Source organism: Papaver somniferum, unplaced genomic scaffold (genome assembly GCF_003573695.1).
Source record: "Papaver somniferum cultivar HN1 unplaced genomic scaffold, ASM357369v1 unplaced-scaffold_47, whole genome shotgun sequence".
NCBI lineage: Eukaryota > Viridiplantae > Streptophyta > Magnoliopsida > Ranunculales > Papaveraceae > Papaver > Papaver somniferum.
In genome coordinates, this window is record NW_020647304.1 from 157153 (window position 1) to 174178 (window position 17026).

The 17026-nt window shown below is 38.2% G+C and overlaps 2 protein-coding genes across 3 annotated transcripts; one reads left to right on the forward strand and one right to left on the reverse strand.

Moving 5' to 3' along the window:
• Window positions 1-7029: 7029 nt before the first annotated feature.
• LOC113342750 (mitochondrial outer membrane import complex protein METAXIN-like) lies at window positions 7030-9872 on the forward strand. Its single transcript, XM_026587191.1, has 6 exons — window positions 7030-7255; window positions 7944-8284; window positions 8403-8479; window positions 8608-8668; window positions 9098-9272; window positions 9430-9872. Exons 1-6 carry the CDS (start codon window positions 7102-7104, stop codon window positions 9606-9608), a joined length of 987 nt encoding a protein of 328 aa, XP_026442976.1. The 5' UTR covers window positions 7030-7101; the 3' UTR covers window positions 9609-9872.
• A 154-nt stretch (window positions 9873-10026) lies between these two features.
• On the reverse strand, window positions 10027-13923 carry LOC113342749 (nitrate regulatory gene2 protein-like). Of its 2 annotated transcripts, none has more exons than XM_026587190.1 (5): window positions 13797-13923; window positions 11868-13151; window positions 11551-11765; window positions 11211-11434; window positions 10027-11017 (listed from the first exon to the last, which is right to left on the reverse strand). In XM_026587190.1, exons 2-5 carry the CDS (start codon window positions 12985-12987, stop codon window positions 10144-10146), a joined length of 2433 nt encoding a protein of 810 aa, XP_026442975.1. In that variant the 5' UTR covers window positions 12988-13151; window positions 13797-13923; the 3' UTR covers window positions 10027-10143. The 2 variants fall into 2 exon arrangements, with proteins under 2 accessions (XP_026442975.1, XP_026442974.1); XM_026587189.1 differs by having other exon boundaries at window positions 11868-13154.
• Window positions 13924-17026: the final 3103 nt, after the last annotated feature.

Here is a 17026-nt window from a genome sequence, read left to right on the forward strand (position 1 = left end):
TGATCACTAGGACATTGAATCCACCATTAACCTAAGGGATATTCTAATCACAGCTAAAATAATTACCAAAGTGCTAATTGTCTGATTAAAGCACAACTAGTCTAAGGGCTTAGCAACACTGAACATGAGCTGCACATGATGAAGACTATCTCAGCTGGTTCATAATTTCATCTAGTCCTAGCATTTGGGATTCAGAACATACATAACAAAAACAGTACAGAACATTACATCAAATGGAGAAACTGAACAATACACAGAACATGGAAAAATATGGATAGCAAAACATGGATAGCAAAACATGAATTGAAACAAGATAAACTAAAACTGAATTTGGAATTAAAATTGAAAATTAAAATTAAATCTACAAATACAAAACAGGGAAGAAAAATCTACCCAAGAGGAACTGGCTAGTCCAGCCCTCATGGGGATACACTGGCCAGTCCAGAGATATCCTTCATCCTCTACACCATGATCTATTTATACTTCAAAAGCCCCAATAATTTACAAACCCTAAAATTAAAATTAGGTATTTTCAATTCCGAAATTGCTCACCAAATCCGCTGAATTGGTGGTGACCCATGCCTCTTCTCTTCTCTCTCGATCATTCTCTGCCCTCAATTTCAATCTATAGCCTCATCTATTTCATCAACTCTTCACGCCTAGGGTTCCAGCGAGAAAAAGGGGTGATGGGATGATGTAATAGATGGCTAGAGAGTAGGGGGATGTATATGTGATTGAGACAGAGGAGTTGGTGGTAGAGATGGTGGTGACAGGAGCGATGGATGATGGAGTTGCACTCGGGAAAGGTGGTAGCAGGTCGGGAGAAAGAAGAAGAAAGAAGGAGGAGAAATGATTTGGGTTAGGGTTCTCTCTTTTGGGGTATAGGGTAATTAATGTTTGGGTGTGAGGCAGTTTCATCAAATTTCGATGTCTTGCGATGCTTAGCCGTGGGGTGTGGAGATGAATATTGATCTAACGGCTAAAAGTGAAGAAGCTGGCAGCGACCGTTGGATGCAGATATACAACGAAACTAACGGCGCCAGATGGAGTTAGGTGCTGTAGTGTTAGACAGGAGCTTCCGATTTCAATGAACGACGATGAAGCGACCATTGGATGATGAGATGGATCCAATCCGACGGCTGAAGATGGAGGCGGGTTTGGATATAGGAAATGGGTTTGGGTGAGGGTTTTGGGCCTTGGGTATGCCAAGCCCATATCTTCTTTAAGAACAATTCTTCCTTCTTGAGCCCATTCCTAGCTTTTTGGACTTGTGCGCACCATTCTTTGCGGCTTCCTTGCGTAATTTCTCCCGGCTTTTCACTACTTTTCTGCTCTTTTCGCTCCGCTATTCATCCAAACTTTATTTATTACCTAAAAATGCAAAATTAATTAATAAAAATATTTATTCTTGAAAACAATGAAAATACAGAATATGGGATAAAATGTAGAATTAATGCCACGAGCAGAGAGACTAACGGCTCTGAAAGAGAGAAAGACCCATCCTGGGATTGGGACAAAAGATGAGTTAAATGCCAAGAAAAATATATAGAAATATGCACTTTTTAGCACTCATCAAATACCCCCAAACCTGAATTTTACTTGTCCTCAAGTAAAACAAAACTAAGGAAATCCTAACTATACCACTGTCGCTGGTCTCTCGAATGCATTTAGCATATGCACTAAGCCTTTTAAACCACTAAGTGTCCCTAGTGGACGAGTGAAGTCTCGTGAAGGTTTCCTTAGAACGTACCTACAAAGTTCTAGGTCAAAATATAAGCTCAGATTCCATCAAATGTGACATGTGCAAGACAGTTTAAGCTCACAACAAAATGGAGATGTCAATCTAGCTATCTAAGGCACAATCCTAGCACTGATAACAAAAAAAGACATGTGATAAGAGTGTAAAGTGTATCTACACATGTGTCTAGAATGACCTGAAGTTATGATTACTAATCACCAAGAGATAGTTTTTAGGCTAAGAACCGAATTCTAAGCCAAGCTAGCTATCCGGCTTTACGAGAATTGTGAATGTTCACCCAATGAGTTGGTGATATTTCAGTTTACCCGCGTTATACATCGATGGCGCACCCTCCTTTCTTATTACAAGACTATTTACAACAAAAAGATGACTCTTTACATGACTCTTATTTACATTGATTACTCTCTTTTATTTTTGGAACAAGAGAGAATATTGTCTTTAACATGACAAAACATGGAATAAATAAATACTTGATTTTTTTTTTTTTTGATAGAAATAACTTTGATCTTTACAACATAGTGACACTTTTGATACATGAACAAAAAGAAAAACATAATTACATGACTCTTAGCAAGAGGTGGCCCTTATCGAATGCATCCGGTCAAATTCTATGGTTGCTTTTCTTAACGTATCCTCCAACTTCTATCCCAGCCAACCAAAGAACAAGCTAGTCAAGTCTCATTCAGTATTTTAAAGTGATTGGCAATCTAACTTCCTATAAAGCACCTTGAAGATCGAGGCTATACATGTATTGGTAGATCGTGCGCGTGTAAATTTCTTATCACTATGTGAATTGTGCTAGAATCAGGGTGCCTAAATATCTAGACTAAGACTCCTAATAATTACATATTTGCACAAGAGTCAACATTTCAAGGTAAATGAGCTCCATTTTTTATGATTTTTTAATTAATTAATTAATTTTTTTTTTTTCAATTTTTTTAATTTTTTTCAAAAAGAAGGAGTTCTTGTTTTCAATTATGGCATATTATCGTGGTATCTACTCTATACCCCCAAACCTAAACTAAACATTGTCCTCAATGTTTCAAAAGATGTAAAGAATTATAATACCACATATGGAGAGGATTATGCTGAGTAGAGAAAAAGGAAAGAGAATACCCGATTTCGGCGAAAGCAAAATTAAAACTCCGTTATCCAAGGCAAAACTCCAACATATTCAGAGTCACAATGGATGAGCACAAAATATATACAAAAGGAAATTTAACTAACACATTATCTACAAGAAAATTTGGTTTTTAATGGGATTGGACTTTTTGGGAAAAATTTGGTTTTGTCGGGAGACATTTGGTTTTGATGGGAAAAAGAAAAATTTTGGTTTTTAGGGAAACATTTGGAAAACTTTGGTTTTTATGGGAGAAAAACATTTGGTTTTTAATGGGATAAGGAGACCAAGCCCACTGTTGGGTTTTGCGAAGCCCAGCTGCGTTTTTGAAAAACAGGCCCACTGCTGGTGAGTAAAGCTCACTGTTGGTTTTGTGTTTGCTTTGGCTCAGCTGGTTTGAAAACGTTTGGTGAAACTGAGTCCAAAATCTCGGCCTAGAATTTGGGTACCCGGCCCACTAACGAGTTAACCTAGCGTGATCGGTTACAAGCTCAGCTGGGTTTAAAAACCCAGAATACAAAATATCAGTCCAAATTAAACAAGCTCACAAAAATTAAATACAAGCCCACAAATTAAACAAACAAGCCCACAAAAATTAATTACAAACCCAACAGAAAATAAAAAGCCCAAAAATTGGCTTTAATATTACAAGCGCACAATTAAAAATTGGAAGCCCACAATTCGGGTTCTCTTAAATGGGTTACCTTTTAAGCACAGCCCAACTGCTCTGATATTGTTGCAAAAACCCAGTTGGGCTTTGGTTCTTTTCCTTGGTGGCGTCCCAGCAGAGGAAAAACTGGTTCAGAACAGCAGGTCCAACAGCAAATGAAGTGAAGCAGATGCAGATGCAAATGCTATGCAGTGAAATGCAAAAATAGCTAATAAAACTACTAGAGAAACAAACCCGAGTCCCCGGCAGCGGCGCCAAAAACTTGGTGGGCCCGGGAAAGCGTATAAAATTGAAGCGAAATGAAACGGGCCTACAGTAATACCGCAAGTGCACGGTCGTCAGTTGTAGCTCGTGCAAGTACGGGTCGATCCACAGAGACTGGGTGTGTTTTGGAGTTTTCTAGCTATTTTGGGCTCCTAAATTGTTGTTGGTTAACTATGAAGCCTTTTGGGCTTTGGGTACCTTTGGATTATAGGCTTGTTTGACAATGAAGTGAACTGAGCTTGGGCTCAGTTGGTCTTGAAGTGCACTAACCTTGGCCTTTGAAGTGCACTGGGCTTTGAGTGTCAATGGGAATGAACTGGGCTTTAGCTTTAGCCTATCAGTAAACTAGGCTTTGAAGAGAACTGTAGACTGGGCTCAATGATCTTGAAGTGCTCTTGGGCTCAGTGGTTTTGAAATGAATTAAACTGGGGTTTTGATGTGAGCTAAGCTTTGATTGAGTTGGGCTTTCACAGTGAACTGGGCCTGTCTTTAACCTTAAGAGTTTACAGTGGGCTTAAAGCAGAAGAGAAGTGACAGATCTGAGAGCAAAGTGGGCAGTAACAAGAGAGCAGTGAACAAGAATGGTAAAGAAAGACAGTGAGCAAACAGAAAGTGACAGTGAGGAAGTAACAAAGTGAAACAATGTATGTACAAGGCCAACATGAGAGGGTATTTACAGGGTAATGACAAGAGAGGACAACGTACTCTCTTGTCATTACCCTGTAAATACCAAAGGAAGAGAGTCACAACAGCAGCAGTAGGGTAATGCAGGCTGGGCAGGGAAGCAAAACAGGGCAGAACAAGGCAAAACAGGGCAATATATCAAAGGGAAAGTGGACAATGGCAATGGAGATAGTGTCATTATATACAATGTGGCAATATATACAATGATAAAACAACAGTGATCTACATGTGCATATTAACAATGGCATGGCAGTGATAAATCAAAGGCAATGGCCAAGGGCCAAAGGCAAAGGAAGAACAAGGCACAAAACAGTTATAAAAAACAGCTATAAAAACAGTGATAAGAAGCCACAAAAACAGATAGATAACAAAGAAGAACAGGAAAGATGCTAAGCAGTGGCTGTTTTTGGTTAAATCCTTGTCCCTAATGGATCTAGGTGGAGGTTCTAGCCTGCCTATGTTCCAGGGCATACATAAATGGAATGTAAGGAGAAGAAGCTTGTCCAACTGTTTTACTCCTAGCATTGACTGTCTTTTAATAGCACAATCAATCACAAGCAACAGTGGACACTAAATTCCTCCATTTCTCAATCAGCTCAATTTACATGAATTCTAACCTAAACTTCCACCACTAACAGTGAACAACAAGTGATAAGAAAAGCACAAAACAGCAAACAACAAAGGAGATAAACAGTGAAGCAAAGACAATAAAATGACAGTGTAATAAACAAAGGCCTAAGCCAAGGGCAGTGATGTGAAGAAAACAGTGAAGTAGAAATAAGAAAACAATGAAGACAAGAGGATGATCACTAGGACGTTGAATCCACCATTAACCTAAGGGATATTCTAATCACGGCTAAAATAATTGCCAAAGTGCTAATTGGCTGATTAAAGCACAACTAGTCTAAGAGCTTAGCAACACTGAACATGAGCTGCACATGATGAAGACTATCTCAGCTGGTTCATAATTTCATCTAGTCCTAGCATTTGGGATTCAGAACATACATAACAGAAACAGTACAGAACATTACATCAAATGGAGAAACTGAACAATACACAGAACATGGAAAAATATGGATAGCAAAACATGGATAGCAAACACATGAATTGAAACAAGATAAACTAAAACTGAATTTGGAATTAAAATTGAAAATTAAAATTAAATCTACAAATACAAAACAGGGAAGAAAAATCTACCCAAGAGGAACTGGCTAGTCCATCCCTCATGGGGATACACTGGCTAGTCCAGAGATATCCTTCATCCTCTACACCATGAGCTATTTATACTTCAAAAGCCCCAATAATTTACAAACCCTAAAATTAAAATTAGGTATTTTCAATTCCGAAATTGCTCACCAAATCCGCTGAATTGGTGGTGACCCATGCCTTTTCTCTTCTCTCTCGATCATTCTCTGCCCTCAATTTCAATCTATAGCCTCATCTATTTCATCAACTCTTCACGCCTAGGGTTCCAGCGAGAAAAAGGGGTGATGGGCTGATGTAATAGATGGCTAGAGAGTAGGGGGATGTATAGGTGATTGAGACAAAGGAGTTGGTGGTAGAGATGGTGGTGACAGGAGCGATGGATGATGGAGTTGCAGTCGGGAAAGGTGGTAGCAGGTCGGGAGAAAGAAGAAGAAAGAAGGAGGAGAAATGATTTGGGTTAGGGTTCTCTCTTTTGGGGTATAGGGTAATTAATGTTTGGGTGTGAGGCAGTTTCATCAAATTTCGATGTCTTGCGATGCTTAGCCGTGGGGTGTAGAGATGAATATTGATCTAACGACTAAAAGTGAAGAGGCTGGCAGCGACCGTTGGATGCAGATATACAACGAAACTAACGGCGCCAGATGGAGTTAGGTGCTGTAGTGTTAGACAGGAGCTTCCGATTTCGATGAACGACGATGAAGCGACCATTGGATGATGAGATGGATCCAATCCGACGGCTGAAGATGGAGGCGGGTTTGGATATAGGAAATGGGTTTGGGTGAGGGTTTTGGGCCTTGGGTATGCCAAGCCCATATCTTCTTTAAGAACAATTCTTCCTTCTTGAGCCCATTCCTAGCTTTTTGGACTTGTGCGCACCATTCTTTGCGGCTTCCTTGCGTAATTTCTCCCGGCTTTTCACTACTTTTCTGCTCTTTTCGCTCCGCTATTCATCCAAACTTTATTTATTACCTAAAAATGCAAAATTAATTAATAAAAATATTTATTCTTGAAAACAATGAAAATACAGAATATAGGATAAAATGTAGAATTAATGCACAAAAGATGAGTTAAATGCCAAGAAAAATATATACAAATATGCACTTTTTAGCACTCATCATTATATACCGAATCTAACCTATTTATTTGATCATCCAACACCTTAAAAGTCACTTGAGCCGGAAGTCATCCCGCACGATTGTAGCATTTCCGCTAAACCGAACCAGTGCTGACCATGCTCAGGCCTAAGCACGCGACTCAAAATAAATCCGTATTTGAATCGAGAACCCAAGCCCAATTTCAATCAAAATCCAGAACCTTTCTTCTTCTTCTTTCTGTGCAAGTCATACAGTAGTGTCATAAAACAAAACCCTAGTTCTCCTTCTTTCTACCTCAAAATCAATGGCAGAAGACAAAGAAGCTCTAGTTCTAGTTGCAAGGAAACCTAGTTTTGGGCTTCCGACTGGTTGTCCATCATGTTTACCTGCTTACTTTTATCTTCGATTTGCACAAGTTAATTTCCAGCTTCAATCCAATCTTACTTATCCCGATTCAGGTATGAAATCCTTACAAATTCCACTTTCTTCATTGATTTGATAGTTATATTCACATTATAATTGATGAAATAAGTACCTAATTAGGATTATTTGGATTGATTGTCTAATGGGTTTTTGTTTTTGCTCATTTAAACTGTAAACTGAACTGAGTTTTTCCAAAATTAGGGTTTTTGAGAATTAGCTTAATAGTAGATAAACGATAGAAAGTTATGATTTCGAATTTAGGGTAATTGATTAGCCAAGATGTATATGAGGGTAATTTAGTAGTATGAGGAAGGAATTGATTAGCCAAGATGTGTATGGGGGCAGTGGCGGGGAGCTTCTGCCCTGATAGCTCCACCACTTTGTATGGCTCAATTTGAAGAATGGATTGAAAGTTATTAGCAGCTAGGAATTGCATCGAACTTCGTAGTAGTAGAAATCTGACATTCTTGATGATATTGCAATGCCATCTCGTTACGAGCTTCACTGCTGCTGTTTAATGCTAGCTATTGTGCCTTTTCAAGTTGTTGAATATTTTAAAGAAAAAAAATGGCATTCAATGTATCCTAAAGAAATATTCAAAACGATGGTTGGGTTGATTTTGGTGTTTTGCTTAACAGTCTTTTCCTAGGTTGTGTGATTTTAGTGTCGTGTCTGGCTTCTTGTTCGCTCAATGATGTGATGCTGATTTTTAAATTTTTGTAGATCAAATACCTTATGTTGAATGTGGGGATTATGTGGCCTTCAACAATGAGAAAGGTGGAGTTATTGAAAGTTTAAAGGAGGATGGTGTTGTTGATTTAGATTCAGGACTTCCCAGCCACAGTGTGCCAGAATGGTTGGCAATGAAAGCAATGATTAGCACATGGCTTGCAGATGCTGTTAGTTTTGAGCTTTGGGCAGGATCCGATAGAAATTCCGCGGATACAATATATTACTCTGATCTTCCCTGGCCTATCGGAAAGGTTCTCCACTTAATACAAACCTCTAAGGCAAAGCAGCTACTTGAAATTACAAAGGCTAATGCTGAAAGAAGAGAAACTGAGGTACCTTTCACTCTGCTGCTCTCTTCATTAAATTTCTGCAACCATATTGAATTAGATACTTAAATTGTTCGTAAGGTGTTAGAAACAAGCCCCATTATCTAACAGAGCTATGTGACAGATCTATAGGAAAGCCACCCTTGCATATCAAGCACTATCAACACTACTAGGCGAGCAAACTTTTTTCTTTGAGAACAGGTGATGCTCCATTCTGGGTCAGTTTTCTTATTATGAAATGTTCGATTAGTGGATTTCCTTACAGAAGTCTATTGCTAGTAGCTACTGTGAACATTTCATTATTGACCTGTTTTGTCGTCTGTGTACAGGCCAACAAGCCTGGATGCTGTTTTCCTTGGGCATGCACTTTTCACTCTTCAAGCTTTACCAGTGAGTTCTACTTCTATTTTAATATTCTGGTGATATCATGGTTGTGCATTCTGACAATGTACTGTCAAGCTGTGCATTTGGAGTGTTTTCAAGCATTTTTTTTTCCCTTTCAAGTCAATAAGAGTAAGAGATAGCTAGTTTGGGAGTTTCCCAACGTAGCTCCTCTGAGAAATTTTGGACTTCAGCTTTGGTCTAAATTTCCTTCGAGTTGGAGAATAATATTTGCAACTTGTCTGAGATGAAGCCTGTTTTCTCATTGCCCCAGAAATAAGTTTCTGGCTATTGTAATATATAACTTCTGGCTTTAATGATCTTAATTGCCTGTTATTCTGTCTGTCTTTCTTGATTGACTGGATTTGGTCAAACACTTAAAGTACCATGCTTGATTTTGATGTACTCTCTTATGTATGTATGTCTCTGTGACAATAGGAGACATCTTTTTTGAGAAGCAAGCTCTTGGAGCATAGGAATCTTGTAAGATACTGCGAGGATCTAAAGGGGAAGTATTTGAAAGCAGGCCCATCATCTTCTTCAACTATCCCTAAGTCCCCTTTTGAAACATCATCATCTTCGACGCCAAAAAGAGGAACCCGATCAAATTGGAGTAAGAGATACATTATTTGATTTATTTCTCCTTTTATTTTATTTTTATATTAACCGGATAATATTCAGATAAATCTGCATTAGATATCAACTTTTTTAACACCATTATGGTTATAACCTTCAGTTACTTATATTTTCTGAATATTGTATTTTGCCAGGTGCAAAGCCAAAAAGCAAACCCAAGAAAGAAAAGACAGAAGAAGAGAAAACATTCAGAAGAAGAGCCAAATACTTCCTCGCAACTCAATTTGTTGCTGTTCTGGTCTTTCTGTCTCTCCTTGGTCCTGGTGGTTCTGAATCTGAGATGGATGGTGATGATATGGAGTATGACGACTAAAAGCAATTACAGTTTTCCACCATACCAACCTTGTTGTGACAGAAACCAGTTTTTCCTTTTGATTTACCTGTCACTGAGTAAAAGCTTTACTACCAGTTTTGATATTTTTCAGTGAGATGAAACTCATGTATGGTCTTGAGTTGTGGATGCAGGCATTCACTGTCTAACCCTGCATTTCTTCATAGACATGGTGAAATTTTTGATATAACATTTTAGTACAAATTCCAGTTTGGTCTGTCAATAAATAAAAACACAATTACAAAATTTATGTATTTACTTTAGAATGTGTTTAATCTGACAGCATGGTTGCAGTCTTGCAGGATATTAAGGTTTCCGTTCGGTGATCGAGTTCACTGAATGATGAATTCCAGTGCACTCGAATGCCAAGAAAGACTGAGAAACAAAGTGCAAACTAGGCTGAAATCACCAGTTAAATTGATCTTGACTTTGATGCTAACTATAAATCACATTTACAGTAATTGATAATTTAACTAAGCAGCTAAAAGAAGATAAAAATTTTTTTAGCCCCGGTGAATTAAACCCCAATACTTCTTGTTCCTTGCTGATTAGTTTTTGCAACAATCTCCCATTGGTTAACCAGCTCGGCATATCCATCTGCTGAGCAAATGGCAAATTCTGACAAAGAACTGATTGCAACAGACATACCAGCACATAACACATTCATGGCTACCTCAGCTGTCCTTTCCGCAGTCATAAAAACTTCTTCTTCTTCTTCTCCACCTACTTCCATAATCTCCAGATCTCTACACGAGTCGGGCAAGAACCCAACGCCACCAAATCGTTTTGATCCTACTGGAGTCCCGATACCGACATATCGCTTAGATCCTCCTGGAGTCCCGGCATATCGTTTTGATCCTCCCGGAGTCCCGACACCGACAAATCTTTTTGATCCTCCTGAACCTGGACTCCGTCTGAAATCATCCTTTAATTGCTGTGTATATAATGATCCCATCCCTGCTGCAAAGAGATCTATTCCACGATTCGCACCTACCACAGCCTGCACTGGGCCTTCCTGCATAGCATCTAGGAATCTAGACCACTGAATGCAGATTCCAAATATTGCTGGTGCCCCACTTGAACGACGAGGAGAGATTGGTAGCTTTGATGTATCAGTATCACACTGCATACATCGTAGTAGCCAGTCTTTTAGTGCATTGACGTAGGATCGCTGAGCAGTGACCCATGACTCAAAGCTAGCTTTCCAGTTAAGGAGTTCTATCTCCAGATTTACAGCAGATTGCGCGAGTCGGTGTGGCTCATTAAATATGTCTCTTGGCTTACGTGATGTAAGTTTTGACGGCGAACTGGCTAACAATAGTTTGGCTTCATCAAGCGTTCGTTTTTGTGCTTGGTGACATGCGGCCATTACTTTCCACATCCTCGCTAACCTGTAAAGCGTTGTACCCTGTTAGTTTACAGCTCAGGTTCAGACGATAAGCTCGAAATGTTCAATTAGAGGTGGATATAAAACCATATTATTTGTTATGTTTGAGAGCGTTCTTGAACGGAAAATATCTGATTTGTAAAACAGAAAATAAAATGATAGATATACTGATAAAAGTAAACGAATTGAAAACTTACCCTTGTACCAATTCTACAAGTTGTGGTTGCAGTTCTTCATCCCTTAAGGTTTCGATCCTTTTTGCTACTGCTTCAACCGAATGTATTGAAACCTTGATTTGGGTATGAAGATCTCTAATGGCTGCTCTTGTTTTGTCACATACATTAGGATCTTCTCCTTTCACATCTTGGCTCCTTAGTTGCATACATTTTTTCTCGTATGCTATCCGTATACGTTCACCTGACTGATCAATAGGCAAAAACCCAAAAAACAACATCAGATTGACTGTGTCCTGCTGCACTCTATGAATCCAAAACCTTACCTATTTTTATAAGAAACCTTAGGAGAACATGAATGTACCTTGACTTCACCATAGAGTTTCTTCTCCCAAGCATACAATCTGTCTAACGTTGACTGGTGACTCCCCGATATCATACAGGACTCTTCTGAGAATTCACTACTACTATCACAACCGTCATCCCTTGAGCTTGAAGAACTAAGGAAGAATCTTGAAGATGATGAGCGAGATGAGGAAGCAGAACGTATCAACGCTACAGGATTCAACATTTTCATAGCTACACACCAACACGAAACAAAGATGATATAAGGTTTCACACAATAACACACATGATGAACAAGCATAAAAACACAAATGCAATTTAGTTGGGATCAAATACCTGTCACCTCATTAGATGTTGAAGCGTACTGAACTTTGCTAGCCTCCAACATGGTCGAAAGTTCAGTCATGGAATTGCAGACTATCATAAATTGACTTTCTATATCCTTGATTACCTCTGCCATACTAGTAGGAGGTCTTCTATTCACGTAGACAGTATAACCCGGTGTTTCTTCATTCGTTTCTCGACTGCCCACAGCATTATCTTTATTTCCACTTCCAACTCCTACTGCACTCTGAGCTTCCTCTCCTCCAACACTCTTGGTGAACTGAGATGTTAGTCCTTTTACTTCTTCATGGTCACAACATATATCAGTATCGGCTTCACTGTCAGATTCATCATCGTCACAATCTTCAATGACAATTGTCTCATCAACATTATTCAAATCAATCTTAATTTTTTCGCCTCTAATTTCAAACTCTTCACCTTCATCTTCAGCTCCCTCTTCTTCTAAATCCGGAATACCTTCTTCTTCTCGCACTTGTCTAATACCTGAAATCTCATCATCCATGGCAGAATGGTCTAAACTCTCCCGAGTTGGGTATCCATAAGTATCTAAAGATGTAAATGGGTTCCAAAAAAAGTCCCATTGTGAATTCTGAGGTGATTGAGGAGGAAAACTAGGCCTTCTATTAGGAGACGGAGTATAATATGAAGACACATTCATGTCTGGAGGAGATTGCATAGAAAAGAACCCATCGATTCCGTAATGATTCATCGGTGGAAAAGACTCAATTCTCACAGTCTCAGGTGAATGAGGTCTTTCCTCTACAGAAACTGCTGAATTCCCACCTGATCTAAAGTAATTCACTCTAAACGTCGTATTAGTCTCCGACCCAATTTCGGCTCTTGAATAAGATTTTGAAGGCATTGAGATGATACCAGGGCTGCTACTTTTCTTTACCGGAGTAGTAAACGAATCAATAAAAAGCTCACGAGGCTCGTCACCTTCTACATAATTCCTAAGTGCAGCTGACACCCGTTTCAAAGACTGAATATATGCATTATGACCTGATGCAAACTTAATCCTTTGTTCTACTGCTTGTTGTATAAATTTTCTTCTATCTTTACATAACTTAACCGCTTCTTCGTTCTCTAATTTCGACGATGCACATCCCATTGCGCTCGTATATAAATATACCTCTATATATCAATTCTTTTTCTCTATGAACCTATTAAGATGTCTTAAGGCTTAACTCAAAACTGAAATAACTTACTGAAAAGTGTGAATTCCTTACCACCAACGCCGCCACAACCACCGCCACCACCACTACATTCATAAAACTACTGTGAACCGGTTCAAAACAGAAACAAAGGAAAGCATTAACTCATGAACAGTAAAAGTAGAATTGCTGAATCATGTGAATAATTACAAGTACAAAAAAAAATAAAAAGATGCTGTTTCTAGTTTCTTTGAGGCATTATACCAAACATCTAGCGTGAGCTAAGAAATTCTTCAGTGTTCTTTTCTTTGTTCTCAAGTCTATTAAAAGTAATGGAGAATCTTTTCAGTTTCAATCAAAAATTCTCCCAAAAATAAAACAAATCTAATTATAGAAAGTTCACTGTGTTTTGGATCAAATCAGAACTGTACACCAAAAACCCATGTTATTAAACCCGGAATTTTACAGTAATTAGTTCTGGAAACCAGCAAAAATAAAAAAACAGAGAATTTTCCAGAAAGAGGAAGCTGGAAGAAAAAGACACAGATTAGATTTAAAAACCAAAACCCAGCTTCTAAAACACAGTAAATTTCGTATTTTTGACAGATTATCAGAAATATAGTAAGAACAATCATAGGAAAAACAAGAGAATTCTAAGAACAGAGGTGAGACCTTGTTTGAGATAATCAAAGAGAAACAATACATGTTCATGAAAATGGTTTTCTTAATTGTGTCAATTAGAGGGAGAGTAAGAAGGAGAACTGACCTGTGATGGTAGGCAAGAAGCTTAAGCTGAAGAAGGAGAAAATGGAGATTGATGAGAGAGAGACGATGGAGAAAAAGAAGCAACGGTCAAAATCTTTAAGGCGGAGGAGGAAGAAGGAGAAAAAAACAATAAAGTTTAAAAAGTGAGAAATTAATGGAAGAAGAATGTGAATATAATATTGTTTTGGTCGTTATTTTGTTTGACCTGAAATTTTTATTTAATATCGTGAATGCCATTGGGTTCTTTCTAGCGGCCCAGTTTTAAAATGACCGAAAAACCCTCATTTGAGGTATACAGGAACAGGATAATTTTGGGGCATACATAATAAGATAAAAAGTGGGTTGGAAATAGTATTTCTAGGGTATTCCTTATCCAACCTATCTTCATATATGTGAAAATACCCTTATGTGATTAGTGTTAAATTAGTGTTAATTTGATTAATTAGTTATTAATGACTATAGTTTGTTTAGTGTTAATTTAGGATAATAATTTTCTTTTTAAAGATAGTTAGTGATTTATTTTAGAAAAAGAAGAAGGAGGAAAGAAGAAGAAGAGGAGGAAAAAAACCTTTTTTTTTCTTTGTGATCTTTGTGATTATTGAGAGATGTGTGTACAAATTCGAGTGAGGAAGGTGAATCTTCATCACGTAAATCTAAGAAAATACATATCAATTACGATGGAGATCCAGACATGGGTCATTTGTTGGATTATGAAAACGATATTACCCAAACTCAACTTTTTTCTCAAGCTCAAGATGATGCCTTTATGGAGCCAAATCCCGAAGATGAGTACATGGATGAGGAACCCAATGCTAATAATACACAGGTATGGTTGTAGACATTGTTTAATTTCCGTTTTGTAGCTTGATTTCACCAAAAGTTATGATTTTTGCAACTAGTTCGGCGCAACAGAGTTAAGTTCGGCAGATAATATGTATCCCGAACCATAATAAATAAGAACAGTTCGATTTCCGCGATTGAGATATATATACGCCGAATTGTCATTCAATTATTTTCGCGCCAAATAATATTTAGGGTTCGGCTTAAATATGATGTGGTAATATAAGTCGAACCTTATACAAAACAAATATATGAGTTACAGTGTAATGTTCGGCTTACACGTGATCCAGCCGAACATTAATTTTTGTTTTCATAAATTTCAAGTCTTGTGGTTCGGCTTATAATATTAGTGCCCAATAAGCCGAATCCATGTTTGACAAGTAGTTCATCTTTCTAGGTAAAGCACGAATTAGCCGAACCTGTAGCTCGGATTTCATAGAGTACTTCTTGTGAGCCGAACCTGACCCAAAACCTGTGTGATATTGTTGTAGATTGTTCCTGAAATGGAAACTATGGAGGATCAACCACCGCCCGTTGATGTCATTCATGAAGATACTAAAGATCACTTCCAAACTGACTTGGTAAGTAACGTAGTTTATGTTTTTATTAATTTTCAAGTATGTTGTATGCAAAATCATTAATAAAACTTAAGTTTTGTACTTGTGGACATGTAGACGTGGAAAACTAAAGAAGAAGTTGTTAAATGGGTTGAGGAACATGCTTGGAAAATCAATTGCGTCCTAGTTAAAGGTAGATAAAGTCGAAAGAAGCGGGTTGAGATGATTTGTGAGAGGGGTGGGAAGAAAGTAAGCAAGAAGAAAAAAGGTGAGCCATATGTTGGGAAGACCGGGAAGAAATATAAGACTAAAACAAGAAAGATAAATTGTCCCTTCAAGATCGTCTTAAATTGGAACATAAATGAAAGAGTTTTCACAATGAATAAAGATATGGATTGCCGTCATAATCACCACGTCCAAAGGATCTTCATGGACATTATACAGTCGGAAGACTCAAAGCTCATGAATATGCGGAGGTAGATAAAATGACACGAGCACGAATGTCACCCTCTAAAATTCTTAGCAAATTGAAGGCGGATGATAATAATAACAAGACTACGTTGCAACAAATCTATAACGCGAGAAGTACTTTGAGAAGAAAGGATTTGCAAGGCAAGTTGTTGATGCAACAATTATTGTGGTTGGCGCAAAAGAAGAACTATGCATGCCAAAAGAAATTGGATGATTTCGTCCATGTGATGCACCTTTTTATTGCCCATCCGGAATTCTTAAAGTTTTTGTTATGCTTCCCACAAGTTCTCATATTGGATTGCACTTATAAGACCAATAAGTATGAGATGCCCTTGATGAACGTTGTTGGTCATACGTCAACCAAGTCAACTTTCACCGTTGCTTTTTGTTTTTTGGATGATGAGTTGAAATAAAGCTATGTTTGGGAATTGGAACAAATGAAGTTAATCTTCCGGGAGGATGCTCTTCCAAAGGTCATGGTAACCGACCAAGAGGCGGTATTGATGTTTTCTATAAGGAAGGTATTTCCGAACGCGCAAAACTTTCTTTGTACCTTTCATGTATGGAATAATGTTAGGAAGAAATGCCAAGGGATAATCCAACCACCCAAGCTGAAAGAGCTAGAAAAGATTGTTGCATTACCGGATGGAGAACGAGAAGTGAAGAATAAATAATTCAAGAAAGCATATGAGGCTAATGAAAGGATGTGGGCATGTTTCTCCAATGAATGGGATGCTTTGACTTGATCTATCACCGAAGAAGTGTATGAAGAAAATGTTGCAAAACTCATTGCGAATTGGGGCGTCAAATACCCGGAACTCATTATATATTTACGCAAGCAATTCTTGGATACCAGCGCACATATATTTGTTAGTGCATTTAAAAACCACCACAAGCACTTCGACAACCAAGCTACAAGTATGGTAGAGTCGTCTCACTATCGTTTGAAGAGGAATCTATTTGGGTACGTGGACACGTTCGTCACGGTGTTTGACGCAATTTAAGACTATTTCATGAGTGATGTTATACGAATTAGAACGTTATTCGAAAAAAGTCTAATGATGAAGCATGATGATTTACCGGATGATAAGTGGCTCCGGGGACTAACCCATAGGGTCTCTCATTTTTGCATCAAACTTATAATGAAGGAAGTGGATTTGATGGACAAAATGGATGCTAACTCCCAAGAAGAGTGTGTTTGTAAAATGAGGGAAAGCATGGGATTTCCGTGTCGGCATGAACTACTTCTGTACAAGGATTGTCTTATACCTTTTGAGGATATTGATCCTCATTGGAAACAATTGAGTTGTGATCCTATGCCCGACGAGGACGGTGATGTAGATATTTGGGACACACCTTATGG

Bases quoted from the DNA above. Each gene is read 5' to 3' on its own strand.
- LOC113342750 (XM_026587191.1), top strand. From the start codon at position 7,102: ATGGCAGAAGACAAAGAAGCTCTAGTTCTAGTTGCAAGGAAACCTAGT. The intron at 8,480-8,607 runs GTGATGCTCCAT...GTCTGTGTACAG, and splicing joins ACTTTTTTCTTTGAGAACAG to GCCAACAAGCCTGGATGCTG. The intron at 8,669-9,097 runs GTGAGTTCTACT...CTGTGACAATAG, and splicing joins TCACTCTTCAAGCTTTACCA to GAGACATCTTTTTTGAGAAG.
- LOC113342749 (XM_026587190.1), bottom strand. From the start codon at position 12,987: ATGGGATGTGCATCGTCGAAATTAGAGAACGAAGAAGCGGTTAAGTTA. The intron at 11,766-11,867 runs GTATTTGATCCC...GTTGGTGTGTAG, and splicing joins AACATCTAATGAGGTGACAG to CTATGAAAATGTTGAATCCT. The intron at 11,435-11,550 runs GTACATTCATGT...CCTATTGATCAG, and splicing joins AACTCTATGGTGAAGTCAAG to TCAGGTGAACGTATACGGAT.